Here is a 23,301-nt window from a genome sequence, read left to right on the forward strand (position 1 = left end):
AAAGAACATTAATTTTTTTAAAACTGAAGATTTGAATGTTTAACAGCGGAAAATAAGTGAGAATTTGAACAAATTTATAACCGTATATAAATTCCAAAACGAAACTCAGTTGATAGACGTTATCGACTATAGTGCTGATGTTTAACAAATATTTTTTTAAGTTTAAAATTACACGCAATTACACGCAATACTCAAAAAAGCAATAGAAGTTAATCAACACACAATAATCGAAACGTGAGAAGTTATTAACACGCAATACTCGAAACATACAAAAACTCGAAATACAAAAACACACTATACTCGAAAAAACCAATAAAAAGTTGATTAAATGGATCCTCCTACCAAAATACTGACTGATTAAAAATTTTTGCAAGTAAAATCACTCAATTTCTGCAAGTAAACATTTTATAAATGCAGTAAATTTCAGAGGTCGTAAACATTTTATAAACGCAACAGATTTTAAAGGTCGAAAGAATCAGTAACAAGTTATAAGATAAAAATGTAAACTATCGAAATAAATACTTAAAAAAAAAAAGGGAGGAATTTATGAAATTAAATATTAAACCCCAAACTTAAGACAAAAATGATTGTATAAAATATTCAAACTTCTTGGGTCTTCGGGATTAACACTTGTAAGATTTATACATTTGAATAAAATAAAAATGAACCTAAATTTTAGGTTTTTCCTATTGAACCGTAACTAATTCGCGAGGTCGTACTTATCAGAGCCAGATATTTCAATTTTTTTATGGGAATAAAAATGACTTGGTTAATTTTTTTTCAAATAAAAAAAGAAGTCATTACATATAAATAAATAATAATAGCCTAATAAAGTGCAAAAGTTTAAAAACTGCCCCCATCATGCAAAGTTGCATGTTTCAACTTCAATTAGTGGTAGTTAACTACCACTAATTTTTGGCTCACAATTAAGAGGGTTGAGGTTCAAATCTACCCAACGCCTCTAGAAGTATTAGGCTTCCGCCTTGTTTAAGGGTCGTGTTTCAGAATCTAAGGTTGAGAGAAAGTGTTTCAAATAATTAAAAAAAAAAAATTGGCTTCCTCAATTGACTCCTTATAGAGGCTTTGGGAAAAAACTTTTTGACAAGTGCTCTGTTTTTTATCAGATTTAATACTGTATAAAAATTATTTTGAAAAGAACCATGCTCTAAAATAATTTCTTTAAAAAAACGACAAATTATTGATCGATTTTTTTTTTTTTTACTTATTTTACAATACTATTAAAAGTATATAGTAAAAGTTATATACTTTAAAAAGTAACTTATTTGATGTAAAATAAAACTTTTGGGCTTTATGAAAATATTTTCTTAACTTGTCTTTAACGAAAAACGCCACAAGCTTTATTGCAGGCGTTTTTCGTTAAAGACGTTGTAAAATTACGTAAAGTTTTTGCTTAGGCTGGGAAGAAGGAGGAGTGGCATCCATAAAGTATGTAATATAATACTACGTACTTTATTAGCTCCCCCCATCCCTCATAAAGTTCGTACCTAGGTATGGGGAAAGGGGTAACCCAAATACGAACAAATGCGTACAAAGGGGAGGGGTCTAAAATAAGGGGTTTTACCTGTTAAACCGCTTGTTTAGGGCCCTTGCCCCTGTACGCATTTGTAGATTTTTTGGTTACCTCTCCCCTAATACCCGGGTTTATGGAAGACCCTTTGTTCAAATTTCAAACCGGATTACTTAATCGAAATATAATCTAAACCGGGTATAGTGTCCGATAGGACTACCTATTCCAAAAGACATTTTTGTTCGTGACAAAACAGTATTTCGTACGTGTCTCGTGAAAAGGAGGCTGTTCAAAAATAGCGGTAACCGAACTTCGTAAAATAAACGTGGGTTAACGGCGCTAAACGAGTTACCGAGTTTTCAATTAACAAAATGATTTTGCATTATTTTTGCTTATTTTTAATTCTGTATGTCAATGGAGAAGAATTATGTCGAACATATGCAGGAGGACAAGTTTATCCTGATGAAAATAAACTTGGTGCAGAGCATGCATTACACTGGAGTAAAGCACAAAGTAAGTTTTAATACTTTTATATATGGTCCAATCAATCAACATGTATTTTTACTTTAAAATAATGTATATAAATATTTAGGCAGGGATAATTCAATACAGCGGAGTTGTACACGGCACACTCCAAACTCGGTAATACTCTTTTAAATCTAAAACTGACTTTAAAAACCCTTAGTCGATGTATGTACGCTCCCTTTATATCTCTACTCTATCACTAGATAGTCAGTAAACGTTTGTACACTCTGCTACAACTATATCTAGATAGTCAATCGATGTATCCACTTTTAAGTAAGTCTTGACTTTTAGGCTTTTGTATTAAAAACGAAGCCTATCAAGTTTGGGGTGCGTCGTGTCCCATCGATGATGGCGATTTTATTCACCATTATAAATGATGAATAAAATTGCCATCATCGATTTTATTCATCATTTAAAAATTAATAAAGTATTATTTAATAGTAATACTTAAATAATCAATATTAGGTAAAACATACATGATTCATCAAACATCATAATCATTACTTGGTTAAACATCATACAAACATGCATCACTAAATAACCAAACAATTACAATAATAAATAATAGGAAAGAAAGTTAAAAGAATTACTTTAAAAAGAATTACTTTAAAAAGAATATTGAATGAAATTAAATAAAGAAATATTGAAACATACTTGTAAATTTAAAATGTAAAATAAGTTTTAAAAACATTGCTAATTATAATTTTTTTTTGACACTTCAACATCAAATTAGAGAATTTTCCTTTGGTTTTTAGGTCTATGTTTTTTTATGAATTTTTGATCAGAATAAAATTCTCTATTATAATCAGTAATAAAAATAGGGGGTAGAGATGTAAATTAATACTGATTATTTAGTTCTAATGTGCATTGGAATTAATATAGTTTTTTGGTTTTTAATTTAGTTGACAAAGGTGCTGAGTACTGTTATACAAAATCTATAAAAATTAGAATTAAGAAAAATGAAGTCAGCAAAAAATTGCTTGTTTTATTATTGATTACAAAATAATAAAGTTGGACAAGCGATTAAATATATTTAATAAATTACTTCTTAAATAAAAACTAAAATGTTTTGTCAATTAAACTAAAATGCTATTTTATTTTATTTTTTTACAAATCTCATTTAAGGGTTTAAAGATAAAGTAATAAATTTCCAAAAAAAAATAATTGCAGGCCATGTTAAGAAGCGTTACATAGCTCACTTTTTTCGTAGATGTAAAATGCAATCGGTTAATAGAAAAACTTTTTTTTTTTTTTTTTTTTTTTTTTGGAATATTTAAATTATCTTTTAACATTATTTATGTAACATTTATTCAGAAAATATTAGGTCAAAAAAAAAGCATTTAACTGCAAATGAGAATTTTTTAAAAAAGTTATTGTTTTATATAAAAAATTTTAATTTTAAAAGACTTTCAATTAAAAAATAATTTTAAAAGTTTTAATTTAAAATAGTAAAATTTAGTTTCAAATGAATGTAAAATAGTTTTGCAATTTATATTAGAGAAGTTTGTTTCTAATCGTCTGCTAACTAATTCTCTTCATAAAATATTTCTCTCCATCATAGATTATCACAGGTTATTACAAGCTAAAGGAAATTAAAAACTTTTTTCTTATAAAAAGGGAGAAGTGCAATTGTTCAATAGAATTACTTTCACAAAATTATTTGTTTCTTATTAATTCAATATTATTAAAGTTCTTTTGATGTAATATGTATATGAACATAACATACATTTACAAATATTCTTTTAGTAACTGATAAAATCCATCTATAAATTGTTTATAATCTTTATTAAAAACATTAAATACGCAAAAGTTAAAATGAATAAATAAATTGTGATAAACAAACAAAAGATTATGTTAAATATAAGATTGTTTTAAGAAATAAATTATAAGGAAATATAATCTTTTTCAAATACCGAATTTAGATTCTATTAATAATTTTTGTTAAATAGTTTAAATAACTTTTAGCGCGGTTTAAAAATTATAATATTTTCAAAATATCAATAACAAGTAAGTTCTTAATAATTACAACACATTAAAAGCAAAGGCTTTTAAAGTATTTTAAAATTTTTTTTTATACTTGTCAATACTTAGTTATATTTGTCAATGATTTGCTCAGTTCAAGCACAGAAATTCATAATAGATAGTCTGGAAGCAAACAATAACCAATTGTTTGAACTTATTGTATGCAATTTTTGCTATCCCCAGATCTCCAACCCTGCACAAGTTTTTAAAAATCCTGTTGTTTTTCTAATAAACTAACTATTTTTCTTAAAAAAACTCAAAATATATTTGCAAATGCCTGGTGAAAACTGTTCAATTTTTAAATGTTCTGCCTCAAGAAGATATACTGGAGTTGCTTTCTTTAAAGTTCCTAAAGAAACGGGCGGTTTCACAAAAAAATGGACTTCAAAATTAATTAACATTATAACAAAAGATCAAGTTGTTGATGATATTCTTCAAAAGAAAATAAATGGTTTTGAACATAAAAAATTGTGGATATGTGAGCTTCACCTTTCCCCTGAGCAATTTTGGTGTTAGGAAACAAAAAAAAAAGAGCGAGAACTGCCATCTTTTTTTATGTTTCATAACACCAAAATCATTAAAAGATGGGGAACTACCATCGTTAAATTTACCAAAAAAGAGCTTAGAATCATCAACTTCAAGTGCTGTTATTCAATCCTCATCGTTGATATCTAAGCGAGAAAACTCTCAATTACTTCTTGAGAGTTCTTATAGAAAATTTTTTGAGAGTATTATAGAAACTTTGCTGACTTCAAAAAACGTCTTCTGCATTTGTCTTCATTAAATAAGTTATGGAAGATTGAATTTATTGATAATTTATGTTATACTTCATTTAAGTTATTTGAAGAAATGATTCCCAAATTTGAAATTTTTGTAGAAGATTCTTTATATTTTACTATTCGTGTGTATGGATGGATGTTACCTGAAACACACAATTTATATTTGAAATATAAAAGGTCATTTCTAAATGTGGTTTTTTCACAGTTTATTTTTGAAATAGAATCTTTAGAATTTTGCAATGGAATAAAAGTTCCTGGTCCTATTGAAGTTTTAAATTTTTAGAAGCATGTTGTTCCTAAAACTTTTGATTATTTTGTTTATAAAAATTCTTTATTAAAATCTAAACTGCATCAAATTGAATTTTATCGCAGCAACTCTTGTGAATTATTAGCCTTTGGGAAGAATCTGCCTTGCAGATTTTGTTATAAACTTAATTTTAAAGTAAATTCTAATATACACTTTAAAAGGTCTGCTCTTATAACTCCTGCTAAATTAAATGGACCGATTTCTGCGACTTCTCCTAGTAAACTTAAACTGACTTTGCAGTAATGCAGACTTCAATGCAAGCAATACAAAAAGGAAATTGAACTAATGAAATCTGCTTTAAATATATGTAGTAAGAAAATTTGTTTAGAACTTAGTAAAGACTTAATCTCGATTTATTCAGTAGTGATAAAAAAGACATCCCACCATTTATGAAGTTGTTTTGGGAAGAGCAGCAGAAGTATTTGAGTTGTTCCAATCTTTCATTTATCAGATACCACCCCACAATAATAAAGTATTGTCTAAACCTAGCTGCTAAATCACCATCTACTTATAGCGGTTTGCGATATGATCAACATACAGGTGTAGGCATTTAACTCTTCCGAGCTTAAGAACTTTAAGAGATTACAAAAATTACATCCGACCTACTAGGGGATGTAATCCAGCTGTCTTAAGTGAACTTGCAAAAAAAGTACAAAATTTTCTTCCTCATGAAAAATTTATTTCAATTATTTTTGAGGAAATAAAGATCCAAGAGGATTTAGTTTGGGGCAAATATACTGGAGAGCTTATTGGTTTTGTCGATTTAGGTGATAAAGAAATCAATATTTCTACTTTAAAAAATGTAAGAGAATTAGCTACTCATATACTTGTGTTTCTCGTAAAGAGCAGTGTTAATCCTTTATTGTTCAGTTTAACTACTTTTGCAACTACTGGAATTACATCATTTCAGCTGATGCCAATTTTTTGGAAAGCTGTTTGTTACCTTGAAAGCACACATTTAAAAGTTATTTCTGCAACAGCTGATGGTGCCTCTCCAAACAGAAAATTTTTTAGAATGCATAAGAACTTAAATATGAATGTGTGTAATGATTTAGTTTACAGAGCTCACAATATTTACTCCAACAAAAAACGTTACATATATTTCTTTTCAGATACTCCACACTTAATTAAAACCGCTCGCAACTGCCTTGCTAATTTCGGTTTTGGACGAGGTACTCAATATATGTGGAACTATGGTTTGCACATACTTTGGAGTCATATTTCTCAGCTTTATTATGAGGATTTAGAATTTGGCTTAAGATTAATAAATAAACTTACAAGTGATCACATTAATTTAACACCTTATTCAGTAATGTGTGTTTATTTGGCTGAATAATGCAGAATGCGCAGGAACTTCTCAATTTTGTCTCATGATAGATAAATTTTTTGACTGCTTGAATGTTTCAAGTAAAAATAAAGCTATTAAAAATTTAAAAGAAAATCTAAAGCCATATGAATCTGTTAATGATGTATGCTTGGAATGGCTTGACAGTTTTCTTTTATATTTTAAGAAGTGGAAAGAGTCTATTGGCAATCGAAATGATCGGAGTTATACTGTTAATGCTAAGGCAAATATGTTTATATCTTTGCAAACATATGAAGGTATCCACATAACAGTACATTCATTCAAAGAAGTTTGTAAGTTTCTCTTAGAACATGGTGCTCCTTACATTCTTTCAGAAAGGTTTTGTCAAGACAATTTAGAAAACTACTTTGGAAGGCAGCGTGCCATAGGCAGCAGGCGTGATAATCCTTCTGTCAGAGATGCTTGGTATAATGACAATACTATTAAATCACAATATTCTATACGATCTATTGTCGGTAACGTTTAAGGTCAAAGACATAATTTTAATGAAATAATTGATTCGCCACTGCCAAAAAGAAGAAAAAATCAGACTAAATAGCAAATTAGCCAAGTCCCAGACAGTGATTATAATCCTGTCAAAACAGCTATTTTCATAGCTACACATAAAAATAATTACATTATTGGCTAAGAATTCACTTTTTATGCTTTTGTCAATTAGTTACTAATTATTTATATAATTATTTATTTATTTTGTCAAGGAAAGCATTCCCCTTTAATATAAGCAGTTCTTAATTAAGTCCCTAAATTAAAAAACTAAACAGTATTTGTGTAACATTACTCTCAGGTGCTAATACGAAATGGTGCAGGAATTTCCAGATTTAATAAAAAGCTGGGTCTTAATAATCAGGTGGGTGAGAATCAGAGCATTTATATTTTCTAATTTGTAAGGCCAATTTACACTGAATGCATATATAGTTTCTTTGTTGATAACAAGTAAAAAATAATGATGGATGATTATATCTTTATAAGCTCGAGGCCGTTTCGAATAGCAAATATATATCTTTCTAAAGTGAAATTTGGTAAAAAAAAGCGGGTCAATTGCAACTGAAAACCACCCCCCTCAAGGTACAAGCATGACATCCCACTAATTTTTAACCAAAGTTAATGCATTTACCTTCTTGGTTTTTTAGTATTGGCAGTATTGAACAGCCCACTTTTTAATGAAATACAAAAAAAAAGTTGCATTAACAAAAATAAAATAAAAAAAGATGTCTTGTTTGTTTTTATTTTTTTGACTTTTTATATTTTCTGATGTTTCTTACACTATTAGGCTTAATATTTTAATGTTAAGCTTTCTCTGGAGTCCTTAAAAAACCACCCAGCCCCCCTCCACCCCATTTAATAATTTTTAGATATATTTCCCCACCCAACCTAAGCTTATCAAGACACTGCCCACCTAAATTTTTACTTGTTATCAACAACAAATTTGTGTCAAAAGTAAAAAAGAAAATTAAGTGAAAATCTGCCTTAAAAATTAAGAAATAAATACTTGTAACCGCTAAATAATAAAACTTTTTTGTAATTTACCCCCTCCTTGTATTAAGGACTCGATAGTAATAGTGTAATACTTACTAAATGTAATCTTTTAAATGTGATTCAAGATATCCAGAACTTATAAGAATAACTTTTTTTGCTAAAAAAAAATGTTTTAATAACAATCAAATTTGTTTGTTTATATTTTTTTCCCAGAAATTATACTAATTTATACAACAGAAAAGTTAAAAAAAAATTAGGGGGTGATACCAAAGATTTTAAGAATATTCCTAATATTTCATAATTATGACATACTAATAATTTAAGAAGGTAAAAAATTTAAATTTAAGCATACATTTCGTGTGCTTATACAGGAGCACACAAAGGGTTGAGGATCTGGGTGAGTTTCCGCCGGGCAGCACATTTATGGGGCATCATCGGATGAAAAAATTACTAGAAAAGTATTATCAGTAACAGGGTGGCCAGCCACTTTGTACAATCTTTGTAAAATCTGTAAACTTTGTAGATTCTCTGATTTATCACTGACTTAGTAAATTTTTCCCTGACTTGAATAATTAAAAAATGTGAATTTTATAATGAAAAAGTGATAGTACTTGCTTTTTTTAAGTGTCTATTGTTTGTAAATACCTTCCAATTTAATAGCAAAGATTTTATTAGGAAAAAGAAAACAATAAAAAGCTACATATCATACTTTTTCCATAGAAAATCAATTTAACTTAATTTTGGAAAATTTCCCTGACTTTTGAGGGAAAAAAAGCAAAACCCCTGACTTTTCTGATTCAAATCATTTCCTCTACTTTTCCATGATCTCCCTGATTTCCAGTATGCTGGCCACCCTGAGTAGGAAATATTTAAAATGGGCAATTAGATCAAAACCGTTTACTTTGCTATTATATTTTATTTTGATGCCATATGGTTAAAATAAATAAACATCAAAATATAAAATAAAAACAAACATATAAATTGGTATAGGATATATTATATATACAATGTATATAATTTTATAGTATTTCAAATCACGAATGATATAATCGTCTCTCAATCAATTAGTATTTATACTAATGGAAAATTGAATGGATTTTAATCCTTTTTACATAATTTATACACAAAAAAAAAATTTATTCAACTGCCAACAATTCTTTTTAAAATAACTACATGTTGTTTTAGCCATAATATTTTTATTAAATTTGTGGCTATAAAAATAACTGTTTTGTATCTTCTGAAGCAGATGGATAGACCGAAGACCATATTTATGGATCAACTACATTGCTGCATGTCGCTTTTTTAATCTCTGTTCTTATAGAAGATTTACGTGCTTGTCGCTTGTTGATTTGATGTTTCTCGCAAATATCTCTAGCATATGAAATGCTTCTTACCCTTGTGAACAAAACAAGCATACTTTCAAGGAGGAAGAAAGATATTCCTTTATCAATTTGCACTGCAGTACTGTAACATATATTGTTTAAGCTACTTATAATCACTGAGTCCTTAAGCATTTCATTTACCAGAGCTTTGCTATTAATAGATGTTACAAAAGATTTGCTTTGTTTACAAAAAATTATTCCACATTGGATAAAGATATTTTGAGTATAGATGTTAGTTTTAATTAAACCACCTCTATTCTTAGAATTAACATATTTTTGGGTGTCATCTGAATCAATTTGGCATGCTGATAATATTTCTATGCACTGTTTTTTATACTGCTTATCAGATTTTGAAAATTTGAACTTTAAGTAAAGTTTTTGAACAACATCACCATTGTATTTTGAAATAAAAACCTGAAATTTTTCAAAAAGAGAAATTGAATCTTCAGAACTAAAACAAAAATTCTACTTTGAAATTTTTTTTTGATAAAATCAATTGCTATAACAAAACAAACAAACAAACAAAAAAATTAAAATATCAAAAGTGGCGCTATATAAAATAAAATTTGATGTGTACTATTTTGTTTTGTTTTTTTATTTTTTTTTAAAAGTTCAGTAATTATTTTTGTTCTTATTTGTTATGAGAAATTGTCTAAATTGTCTGAGAAATTGTGAGAATTGTCTAAATTCTTGTTCTTGCAAGATGATAAATAAATGCTTTTTTTATGTTATGTCTTTATGTTTCTTTTATGATTTCTTTTTTTAAGCGTCATATAACAACATTTTTTTTTTTCTTTTTCTTTCTTTTTTTTTTTTTTTACATTTTTGATGGAAAAGTTAAAATAATAAAAATAAATTTTTATTTTTTCTAAACTCATTACATTACAATAAAGCTAATATCAAACAAAATTTTTATGCAAACTTTTTTATGTAATTGTCTTTCGAACTTCTTAAGTGGTTTTTATAACGTTATTTAGTTTTTTTATTTTACCCCTTAAATGATATCTTGTTTAATTATTAAAAAATGATAAAAAGTGGCTTGACCAATATGGCTTACGGCTTATCTTAAATAGCTTAGTGCAAACATAAATTGGCATATAACAAGTATTCTTATTAATTTTTAAGTATTGGTATTACCTGGATTAACATCTGTTTTATACAAGTAATATTTAAAACATAAATTTTTTTTATGAATTATTTTGAGTCTTAGTGAAATTATTTAAGTATTTTTGTTGCAGTAAATTTTTTTAAAGTAAAATCAGTATTGCCAGAAATAGTTTTTCATTAAAAATTTTATTAGCGAATTTGTTGTGAAAGCAAAGATTATTTTTCCTAACACAATTTATTAAAATTATATGGGCTGTGTGTGTGTGTGTGTATATATATATATATATATATATATATATATATATATATATATATATATATATATATATATATATATATATATATATATATATATATATATATATATATATATATATATATATATTTCATTTAAAGTTTCAAAGCCTGCACCTTCATGGCATGGAAAAGCTGTTGTAAATGGAGAATTTAAAGATATTAAGTTGTCTGATTATAAAGGTTAGTTATTTTTTCGTTGTTATAAATATTAGTTATATGCACACAAATATAGAAATTATTATTATAAATTAGTTATTAAATGACTTTGTTATTTAGAAACTGAAAAAAATTTTAATAGTTTAATTTTGATATTTGTTAACTTGTTAACAAATTGTTAACTAAAAAATCATAGCAACCTGAATAGAAGTTTTATAAAAACTAGAGCTAAAAATCGTTTCATACAACCATATTTAAGTTTTTGATAACTTAGAGTACATATCTAAGCAGTATCATTTTGAGTGTGACCACATAGTGATAGGACTGACTTTAGAATTCTGAGGTAATACGGAAATAGGGAGCTGTGAAAGCTAAGTACATTAGTCAACTGACTATCTAGAGAGTACATTTAAGAGAGTGCCACTATATCAATTGAAGGATTGTATATAAGGTGTGTATGTACATATATATATATGTGGCCATTGGTCAATTTATGATAAGTGCAAAAGTGTTCATTTTGAGATAAGTATGCAGTTTTGTTATATTTTGTTAGATCTTTTATTTGGTCAAATTATAATTGTTGTAGTTTTTTAAAAAAACTTATTTTTATGAAAAATAATTTATTTCCATTATTACCCAAGATATGGCAACAAATCAAACTTTCTAACTCTTCTCCTGCAAAATGTCATATTTGCACTTATCATAAATTGACCAATGGTCACAGATACATATATATATATATCAGTCTTCTGCATTTAGCCAGCGCTTGCCCGCGCACCCGCAAAAACTTTGGTGAGCGCAATAAAAAGCGCTTGCCAAAAAATTAAAAGCGTTTTGTTTTAAATTGCAACAAAAAAATTTTTTGTTCTTTCATTCAACTTTTATGAAAAATGCTTTTATTTTTTACTAGTTTTTTTTTTTAATTATTTTATCTAGCATTTATTCAAAGCATTCTTTTCAGTATTTTTTAATTTATACCGCAGAAAAAAAAATTTTAAATCGCGCAGACTAACTTAAAAAAGACCATTCTGTCAGCGCTTTTTTGTGTGCTGGTATTAAATTACAAATGGAGAAGACATATATATATATATATATATATATATATATATATATATATATATATATATATATATATATATATATATATATGTCTTCTCCATTTACATACATACATACATAGATAGGGTGTTATCCAGCCTGATAGCACAACATATATTGTGGAATTCCCATAGGTTCAAAATTTACATAGGTACAAAAGATCATATTAAAAATAAATGTCAGGGTCATATAGGGTGTTATGCTTGATTGTAGAAAACATAATTAGTATGCGCGGCAAAGAAATGAATGAAGTCGATTGATTTTATTTTATTATGAAAGAAAAGTGTTGTCAATAACAAGCAAGATCGTTTAATTAAAAATTAAAAAAAAACTTTATTTTATAATTATTGTCAGTTATAATTATAGTTATTAGTTTAGATTTTTCAGTATGTTTAATAAGTTATTTTATTTTTTTAATTTATTCTTGTTTAAACTTATTCTTTTTAATTTAAATTTGTTAAATTTATAATATTCTTTAAATTTAAATTCTTTTTTTTTTTTATTACAATTTTTTTTTCTTATTCAAAAACTCTTTATTACTCTTTTACTGGTTATTTTAATTTAAGAAAGTTACAAAAGTCTTTGCTTATTAATAAACAATAAATAATATACTTTAAAATAAGTAAATAATATTTTTATATTAAAGGAATAAAAAATACTTTTGGTAAACTAAATTTGCTGGTAAAGTACACCAAAAATCAAACAACAAAAAATCAAAAATGAAACTTGCAGTGAAACGTATTATTTATGTTATATTTGTGGAAACCATAAAATAATATTATTCAATATGCATAAATTTTTATAATACTCTTCTATTTTATTTACAAATGCAAAATGTCCGTTATTTTCTTGTTTAACTTTTTTTAGTATGTTTAATAATTGATTGATTTTTTTATTATTCTTATTCAAATTTATTTCTTATTTTTAATTGAATTTTTTAATTTATATCTTTAAATTTTCAAAACAACAAAAAAATCAACATTTTTATATTTGAGGAATTAAAAATACATTTTATAAACTAAATTTGATGGTAAAGTACACCAAAAATAAAACAACAACAAAATCAAAAATGAAACATCATTTATATGTTATATATGCGTAAACCAACCGTAAACTTTCTCATTTAAAAGCTATCAATTTAAATAAGTTTTTTTACTTATTGCCGATGATGTTTTGAAGCCTATTTAAATCTATAAATTTATTTAGAATTTACGCATAAAAATTTATTTTATGATTTTTTATGATTTTATAGATAGACAAAAATAAGAATGTCTAAAGTAATTAAATAATAAAATATTTTAAAACTTTCCATACAATATATAGTGCTTTTATCGACTGTCATCAAGTAAAAAATCGTTTTAGCTTCTTAAAAATTACAAGAGGATTGTGGAAAGCAAAAACAAAAAAAGACAAAAAAGTTTCAACAACTTTTTTGATCATGATCAAAGCAGATTTGTTACAAATTTGATACTATTTATCTTTTTCCCTTTTTTTTATTATTTTTTTTTTTTTTTTATGTTCATAATTTAAAAATGAAAATAAATATAAATGAAGGCAAAATATGTAAATAATGGTTCAAATTTTTCAAACTGTATTTAAAAGTGACATATGCATTTAAAATAGATTAAAGTATCAAATTTATTCATTCAAATTTTAATCGCAAGCAGTTTTCTTTCGTTCTTGTTTTCTCTCTTCTAAATCACACAATGAAAAGAAGAGATTTAAATATGAAAAAATTTGAAAAAAGAAGATTGCTCAGAATGAAACAAGTTGAATAATTATAATTTAACAATTAAAAATTAAAAATTATTCCTGGTATGAATATAACCCACCCAAAAAAAAAAAATTTAAAAGATATTTTTGTATCTAGAAAATGACAAATATTTTTACTTACATCAAGCCTTAATTTGCTTTATTTAATTTAATGTTATTAAACTTTTTGCTTTTTTATTTGCCACACCTTAATTTCCAATAACCCAAAAACCCTGTGTAAGTTTTTTTTCCTGGTGAACACCCTGATATATTTATATTTATTTATATATATATATATATATATATATATATATATATATATATATATATATATATATATATATATATATATATATATATATATATATATATATATATATATATATATATATATATATATATAATTGTCAACCTTGTTTCTTATATGTTTATGATAATGGATATGGGTATGATTTATTATATATACATTACATATATATATATCATGTCAAGGTTTTTATGTATTACTTGAAATCAAAGCCCTTGGAATTAGGGTCAGCATTCAGCAATGCCGACCTAGCAGCTGACCTAGAAGTGTTTGAGGTCAGCAAAAAATCGCTGACCTCGTTTCTAAGTTGAATTTTTTCTGCCGACCTCAAACAGATTAAGGTCAACCTTCTTTTTCCTATTTCCGAGGTCTGAAATCATATAGATGTACATAAAGTATATTAGAAATGATAGATATTTTTATTTTTACATTATTTTTATATTTTTATTGTAATTATTTATTTTGTGTAGTACTTTTTTATTTATATTTTTTATTAATTTTTAGGAAAATATTTGGTGTTTTTTTTCTATCCATTAGACTTGTAAGTTTAAAAATTTTTCTATATATATATATAATTATTTCCCATTGTATTTCAAAGCATAAATACTATTAGAATTTTTTAAGTATATTTAATTTACTTATATTAATCATTAAGAACTATAAATATAAGAATATTTAAAATAAAAAGCACCATTACAAAGAAAATTGTCTTCTCTTTTAATATTTCAGCATAATTGTTAAGCTGATTTCTGGTCTTTATTTGTACTTTTTGATGAAAATTTAAAACAGAGTTGTAAATTTTTGTTTTTTCTTTGACTTAAAGTATATAACATAGTGAGGATTCATTTTTCTAAGCAAATGCCAGAAAAATTTGACATCCCCTGAAGTTTTTATTTGAAATATCTCCTGCTTTGGGGCTTTTAATTGAATAATGGTTAGATAGGGTGTCCTGATAAAAATACTTATCCTGGGCAGATAAGTTAAGATCCAATTACTGTCTTTTAGAAGACAGTAACAGGTGATGCGGAAGTTATCAGACAAAATAAAAATGTCAATAACTTATTTATAAATAAAAAAACAAACTACTATTATATTTTTTTTAATAAAGCATTTATCTTTTAATAAAAATATATTATTTTTTATATGAAAAAACACCACCATCTGCAATTGATCTCAATTTTGCTCTGACGCCTTTCATATGCGACTGTAAAAAGTTTAAATCAATTTCTTGTAGTTTTAGTTTAATGCGATCAATCAAAACTTGCTCTGTTGAAGCTTGCCAATCTCCCTCGTTAACCTTCTGTGCCAAATGTCCCCAAAAATTTTCAATTGGTCGTGCTTGAGGCACATTTTGGGGATTGGATTCTTTATCAACGTAATAGACATATTGGTCAGTCCAATTTAGAGAATCTTTAGAATAATGAGAACTTGCTAAATCTGGCCAAAAAAAATAGTTAAAGTCTCCATGATACTTGTGAATAAATGGAAGAAGTCGTTTTTCTAAACATTTATTAATATAGATTGATGAATTGTTCGCTACAGCCTTGGAAGTGCTATATGGCTATCCACATTAATAATTTTTTTGGAAATTTCTCTTTTCCTATAAAACGAACACTTTCTGGGCATGTCTTTTTGTTGTTTGTGTAGTATCCAGAATTTCCAGGCATGTTGTCCCCTGCAAAACAAAAGTATTTTTCGTCATCCATGACTAGAAGCGATTTTGTGTTATAGAGTTGGTTAACTAGTTTCCTGCTTCTTTTCTTTGCCTTTATTTGTTGTTCTGTAGTGTATTTTGGAGTCTTTTCACATTTTCTATATTTAATATTTATTTTTTTTAACTGATGACCAATTATCGATTGATTTACACCGAATTTAATACCTATTTTTCTCTGGCTGACCCCTTTTCGATTGTTGACAAGTCTCGTTAATTTGGCTTTCTTTTCTCTAGTCCAGGATGTCGGACGACCAGGGTGCTTTCTATCAGAAAACGATTGAATAGTTTCAAGTCTTTTTAGGTTATCATATATTTTTTTTTACATATTAGGTTTATTTACAAAAAACATTTTTAGTAGCTTTCGAAAAGATTCTCGTTCAGCTGCATTTAACCTCATTTTAAATAATTGTGTTTCAAATAATAAAATTTATTTTATAGAACGTTTATGCCTACGCATAAAACCACAAAAACTAATTATTATGCTTAAATAATGAAATTAGGATTTGTCCGGTAACTTCCGCATCACCCGTTAGTTAGATCTTAACCTCCCACACAATACTTGAGAGGCAAGCAGGAAATGTTTGTTGATCAGCCTTGAAATAAGATGAAAAAGGGTTGCAAGACTAGCCAATAATAATTTTCCTCCTACTCCTTGAGACAGTTCACCTATTAAAAAAAATTTGGATAAAAATACATTTCACCAATACAATTTTTTTTAAACAATAACATAATATAAAAATAAAAAACAAAATTTGAAATAAATTTAACTTGATTATCCATACTTTTTTATGCAATTTTGTGTACAAAGATTTTGTGACATAGCTACTAAAGAAGTTCATTACAGTTGTTACCAAAATTATGCATACTGGTTCTTAACTACCATATCTCATTTGTGCCATAAACATGTGTAATAAATGCTCCAATATGATTTAATTACATTTTTTTGTAAGATGGCACTAAAAATCAATGCTATTGCTTAATATATTGCATAAAACTATTATTTCCAATCCTCGTTATTATATATCCAACGCTCAAATCATTTTCCTGACTATAATGTAAAAACTAAAGTTAAGAGGTTTTAAATTTTTTAAAAATTGCAAAAAACAATTTTCAAGTAAATCAACTTAAATTTTTTTTAAAATTCAAACAATTGCATCTAGTATAAACATATCGAAACCTTTTGTATCTCATTTGTTCCATTGGTAATCTTTTTTAGAACAAATTACTCAAACTTTATTAAATTTTCTTTTGTTCGTTAACAGGTTGTTTAGAATTGTGTTTCATATATGTTAATCATATAATATCTTATTTGTTGAATAATATTTTGTTTTTGCAGCTATTATAAAATTATTACATACAAAACTATTACATATTAGATACAAAATTATTCCATCTAAATTAAGACATTAAATTGCTATAAGTTTTGATACAATTTATTATTGGCTTATTTATCATGTCTCATATTTTACAAACTTCAATTTTTAATGGATACAATGGTTACATGTTACAATCCTTTGCAACTTTTTCCAAAAAATTTTTATTTGATGAGGCTACAAACTTGATTAAAGCTTTTGAGCCAACCATGCGCTTTTGTTACCTTAAAACATGACTAAAAGTGTACACAGTTGGTATACCACATAAAACAAGTAAATATAATATTCACATAGACATAAAATTAATTTAAATGACTTAAATATTGAATTTCCTTACCAATTTTTGAGTCATTGGTACGTTGCTATGCATCTTTATAATATATAGTATGATATTTTGCTTAATAAACTAAAATAAACTTTAGTATAATGGCTGGTATAAATGCTGTGTCTTCTTGACTCTACTTGTAAGTAGTGCTTCCTTGATAGTGGTTATGCAACTCTTTCTGCTATTGTACATGGTGCTATTCAATATCTATAATTGAGTTATCCAAAATAAAAATAAATAAATAATTTTATTTTTATTTTGACATATGCTAAAACTTGTGTTACACTTACATTGATTGCGGTTGAGTCAGGTTTTTTAAAGCATAACTATAGTTCCTAAAATATTGAACATAAAAATTATTACTATGTTTCAATCTATCTTTTACTTCCCAAAACTATTTGCTTTTTGTAAAACTAATTTAAGTTTACTAATTTAATTTGGTTGTTTCATCTTTAGATAAAAGCATTGATTTATATTATCCTTTGATCACAAAACTTCTAATAGTCATATTTTCAGCCGAGACATATACTTACACATCATTTTATATATATATCTACTATAGCATATTTATGTAAGCATTTGCTCACTTTTTTTGTTTATCTAAATCAATACAGTTTTTTTTAGAGAAAGAAGAAAAAAACAAAGAATAATTAATGAAAAGATTGCTACCCCTTGCCAAGCCCTCAGTTGATGCAGCAGCACTCCGCTGCGAGTCAGGCTATTTGTCAGTTGATGTATGTACTGAATCCCCCGGCAGCAGGCTATTTCAGTATGATGTCACACTGTTCACCTAAATCAGCAGTATAAGATATATATATATATATATATTATTTGTTTATAGTGTTTATTTTTTTAATGTGTTTTCATTTAGCACTTCTCTGCTCAATCACTTTTATTTTGTTCTTTCTTGTACTAAATTAATCAAGTCGACTTTTCTTCTTGGTTTTAGTGACTGTACTATTTTATCCCAGAGAAACAAGTTAATCCATTCTTAAATATCCAAATCACTCTGATTTCCGTTGCTGAATCCTTTTAATATTAGTTATTTCTTAATCTTCCTCACCTTGTTGTACAACATTCTATCAGTCTTAAAAAATCATTCTCTAGAACTTTCTTCAATAGTCACTAAAATATTTAGCTAGTGCTTCAGTGAATCTTGTTTTCCTGTTTGCTATTTATCCTACTATTATTAGTATTATTACAATTACCCAATCATCTTAATATTATTTGCAAACTCTTTAAGAACTTTAATTAAAAAACTTCTAATATCTTTATTCCAAAACTTACTGGTTGTACTACCTTTATAGCATAAAGACTCATCATGTATTGAATAAAAACTGAGCTCTTGCGCTTGTCATACCAAAGTTGTTTGTTTAAGTCTTTATGCTGACCTTCTCTATAAACTCCATCTAAACAAGTCTTTAAAATTCCATCTAAACATTTTAAAATTCCATCTAAACATTTAAAATTTTTAAAATTCCATCTAAAAATTTAAAACTCCATCTAAACAAGTTTTTAAAATTATTGAATCATTCTTTTTTTACTTGTTATTAAAGTTTTCTATGATGGATAATACTCTAATTCATTTTAAATTACTTCTTGTGTACCACGAAGTTCCATCTGTAGTCTTGGGTTCATCTGTAGTTTTCATCTATATTCTGAAATTTTTTTTGATTTTGTCACAAATTTTAAAAACTTTTTCAAATGAGATGTACATATGAGGAGAGCTTCTAGAGAAGGCCAGCATATCGTCTTTAACAAAAAACTTTGATATGACAAGCATAAGAGCTCTTGCCTCACTGTTTTTACCAAATACATTATAGAATTTTTCTGTTTTTTGTTGTTTTTTTATAATTCCCAAGGCCAAGAAGGCCACTACTGATGAGGAGGCTACTTATGGTTATAAAGGTTAGGGAGTTTTTAAATGTGTTAGTTAGTTAGGAGGCTACTTGTGGTTATAAAGGTAAGCGAGCTTTTAAATGCCGTAGTGGTAGAGTGCTTGCTTTATATGCAAGAAGTTCCAAATTTGATCCCCATCAATTTGTTCCTCTATTCAGCAGCCTTGTTTGTCAAGCTTTGTTTTTCAGAGTTATAGAGTTAAGAGAAGGTTTAACCTCAATTAAAAAGTAGCCTCCTCGACTTTAGTGACCTTCTCAGGCTTTAGGAGGTGAATTAACACTAAAATAAAAAAATAAAAAAAATATAGATATACAGTTTTAACAAAAGTTCATTACTTTTAGGTTGCTTTGAATAGGCAGCCAATAAAGCTGTTTTTTATTGCTGGTAATTACCACCTTGTGTATATATATTTATAATAATAAGTGGCTGCTCAGTTCAATAAGTGAACAAGCTGGTACAAATTGGTTACATAGATTTTTGACTTGACATCAACAATTATCTGTAAGAACACCAGAATCAACTTCTGCAGCAAGAGTACAGGGCTTTAATTAAGTCAGTCTCAGAAAGTTTTTTGATTTATTGCAAGCATTGCAGGAAAAGCATCACTTTTTTCCAGATTGAGTTTATAATGTTGATGAAACAGGCATTATATTACATATATTAATATAATAATGAATAGCAACACTTATGATGGGTCATCTAATTAAAGTCTTCTTAGATCATATTTCTTCACCTGCCTTATATATACATAGAAACCATATATACATTTTATTGCAAAGTGAGCATCTGCTAACTTGGCAATAAATTGTTTTTTATTATTTAGCACATTTGTATGTCCAACAGAGATCATTGCATTCAGTGACCGCATTGATGAGTTTAAAAAAATTAATACTGAAGTTATTGCTGTTTCTGTTGATTCTGTGTTTACACATTTAGCATGGTATGATTTTTTGTTTGTTTGACAAGTTATGTTTTTTTAAGTTTATGATCAACACCTTAAAGTGGTCTTATAATAATAGTAGTAGATGTATTGAAGTAAATGATCTTCTTATCATAATTATGTTTAGGATTAACACTCCAAGGCAACAGGGTGGTCTTGGAAAAATGAAAATACCACTGTTAGCTGACTTAACCAAACAAATTTCAAAAGATTATGGAGTCTTACTTGAAGATGCTGGTCACACTTTAAGGTTTTTTACTTCAACATACTTCAACTTAAAATTCAATCAAATTGTTTTGTTCTTATATTATATAATCAAATATTTTTTTCTTATTTAGGGGTTTATTTATTATTGATGACAAAGGTATTTTAAGACAAATTACAATGAATGACTTGCCAGTAAGTTTTTCTTTAAAAAAATAATTCATACTAAATCTACAGAAGGAAATTAAATATATATTTTTAGTTTACAGTATAATTTACATTCACTATTCAATCGACAATTTGCAATAGTATATTGTCATGTACTTTGAGGATCTGCTTTAGGTTCTATGTTATTTCTTAAACAGTTTAACTGATTGTTTGATTCTTTAAAAAAATATTTGTTTTATTGCTGATTATGGTTATAAAGTGTTTTATAATATATTTTTAATAACTTTGAAACACAAGTAACAAAAACCAGCATAAAAACACAAAGATTGTTTCAGAATTAAACAATAAGTTAAACCACAAATTTTTAAATTTAAGATATACATATACAAAAAGTTTTTTTGTTTTAGTAGTCGTTTAATTTAAAGCTCTTCAATTTAATTCTTTGTGTGCTATTAACTTGCTATATATACTGAACAATAAATCTTTATAATAACTAAATTTTGATTCAAAAATTTTGATCTTAAGAAAAATCATGAAATATTTAGAAAACAGAGTGTATTATAAAAAAATGCAAACTTATCGAAAATATTATTCAATTATGATTATGAAAGAGTATGCATTGTTGATGTAAGAAATTGTAATGTTTGATACTAATGAATATTGCAGAACATATAATTACACCAACAAATATATGCACCACATTTTTGCAACACTGAAGAAACTGCATAGCTCAAACAATTATGCAGTTACCTCAGTTCTGCTAATTAACCTAAAGTCGTAATTCATGGCTCCTTATATGGCCTCTACAATCCACATGCTATATTTTTATTTTATTTTTTTATGTTGACTTATTGCAGCTTATAAAAAGCTCTATTGCTATTAGTATTTACAAAGTTTTTCCAAGATTTCCAAATGTGAATTTTATTTTTGTTTTTTGTGAATGTTAAAAAAGATAAACAAAAATTTTCCAATTTTTAAATTTATTTTCAACGTTTGTTTTAAGTACTTATTTTTAGAATTTTTGGTGGTATTCGATAATTTTATCAAAAACAGAAAGCTATGCACTATACCTACCCCTTAAACTATTCCCTTTTTACTTAAAGTATAACAAATAAATAACAACAAATGAAAAAATTATCAAAATGGGTAACACTAGTTTTAAAATACCATTTAAATAAGTATCATTGTTTTATAAAAACATGTTTATTTTTAATTACATTTAATTTAGTTAAATGTTTAATGTCGAATTCAGATAAGTGCATTAGTTTTAAAGCAAAATTATGGAAACATTTTTATAGGTTGGTCGATCAGTTGATGAAACACTGCGTTTAGTTCAAGCATTTCAATACACTGATAAACACGGGGAAGGTAATAATAGTTTGTTATTTAATGTCATTTAATATTTCTTAATTGTTATTTAAATCACTTATTTTTAACTGCTATTTTTAACTTTTAAGAAAAAAATTTTGGCTGCATCGAAAAATACATAATTTTAATTAGTTTAGCAAATATCAACTTGAATCAATTAATTCAATTTGAATCAATTTTTCAAAATCATATGTATATTTCAATGTAATTTTCATATGTAAATATCAATATTTATTAATGATTAGATTAGTGTTAAAGTCATTAATTGGACCTCTTGTTTGTACATAAACAAAGATTTTAAGTCAACTAAATCAATCTGAAATGGCGTGCATCATCTAGCTTATTGTTAATAGATATCTAAAAATGTTTTTATTTATAAATTTATTATTAAAAAATAACTATGGCTCGTTATATTTTTATAAGTGATATTTTATTTTTAATAGTGTGTCCAGCTGGATGGAAACCTGGTTCTGATACGGTAATTTTAAAACTAGTGTTGTGAAAATTATTATGCTCTGCCATTATGAATTTACTCATTTAAAAGTTGTTTTTTAGATTGTTCCTGACCCTAAAGAAAAGTTAAACTATTTCAAGAAAGTTAAGGAGGGGTTATGATTGCTCTTTTACTTTTCAATTATACTTATTTAAAAAAATCAACCTTTAGTCGGCACTTTGAAACATCGAGTTTATATTGTTTAAATATTTGTTTGAATTAAGAAACTAAAAAATATTGATGATAACAACGCATTATATAAATACTAGGTATATTTTATTTTATTTTTTTCGCTTTTTTATGTTATGTTAAAGTGTGACTGGTTTTGTTTTATTGTTGATTTTTAAGTGTAGGGTTTGTATTATTTATTCTGATACTATTGTCAACATGTATTGGTATTAATAAATTTTATAATAATAATATTGTTATGCTTTTGTATTTGTTACTTGCATACCGTGAAAAATGGGTCAAACAACAAGATAGTTAAATGTGAAAAATCTGGCTCTACAACGTAAAATTGTCTGAGTTGGGTCACGTAAGATTTGTTCAATGTTTCCCGAAATATAAAAATATTTGTAGTTTTTAGTGCGTTCATTACTTTTTTCCAGTGAGCAAATCCAGGTTTTGCGTTTTTTGTAAAATCGAGACCCGATATATTTAAAATTTATTTTTACCATTTATACTCATTTTCTTATAATATTTTTCGATAGGTTAG

At 26.4% G+C, this 23,301-nt stretch overlaps 1 protein-coding gene across 1 annotated transcript; it reads left to right on the top strand.

The window, feature by feature from the left end:
* The first annotated feature begins 1,797 nt into the window (after positions 1 to 1,797).
* Positions 1,798 to 23,014, top strand: LOC136078308 (peroxiredoxin-4-like). Its single transcript, XM_065793821.1, has 9 exons — positions 1,798 to 2,041; positions 10,889 to 10,969; positions 14,607 to 14,643; positions 20,237 to 20,353; positions 20,481 to 20,603; positions 20,692 to 20,752; positions 22,024 to 22,093; positions 22,537 to 22,571; positions 22,649 to 23,014. Exons 1-9 carry the CDS (start codon positions 1,900 to 1,902, stop codon positions 22,706 to 22,708), a joined length of 726 nt encoding a protein of 241 aa, XP_065649893.1. The 5' UTR covers positions 1,798 to 1,899; the 3' UTR covers positions 22,709 to 23,014.
* The last annotated feature ends 287 nt before the right edge of the window (positions 23,015 to 23,301 follow it).

This window comes from Hydra vulgaris, chromosome 03 (assembly GCF_038396675.1).
Source record: "Hydra vulgaris chromosome 03, alternate assembly HydraT2T_AEP".
Taxonomy (NCBI): domain Eukaryota; kingdom Metazoa; phylum Cnidaria; class Hydrozoa; order Anthoathecata; family Hydridae; genus Hydra; species Hydra vulgaris.

What these genes read in the sequence shown, in the direction of transcription:
- LOC136078308 (XM_065793821.1), top strand. Translation starts at nt 1,900, where the DNA reads ATGATTTTGCATTATTTTTGCTTATTTTTAATTCTGTATGTCAATGGA. An exon ending in TTTTTCTATCCATTAGACTT is followed by an intron (nt 14,644 to 20,236) that starts GTAAGTTTAAAA and finishes TTTATTATTTAG; the next exon opens with CACATTTGTATGTCCAACAG. An exon ending in GTGTTTACACATTTAGCATG is followed by an intron (nt 20,354 to 20,480) that starts GTATGATTTTTT and finishes AATTATGTTTAG; the next exon opens with GATTAACACTCCAAGGCAAC.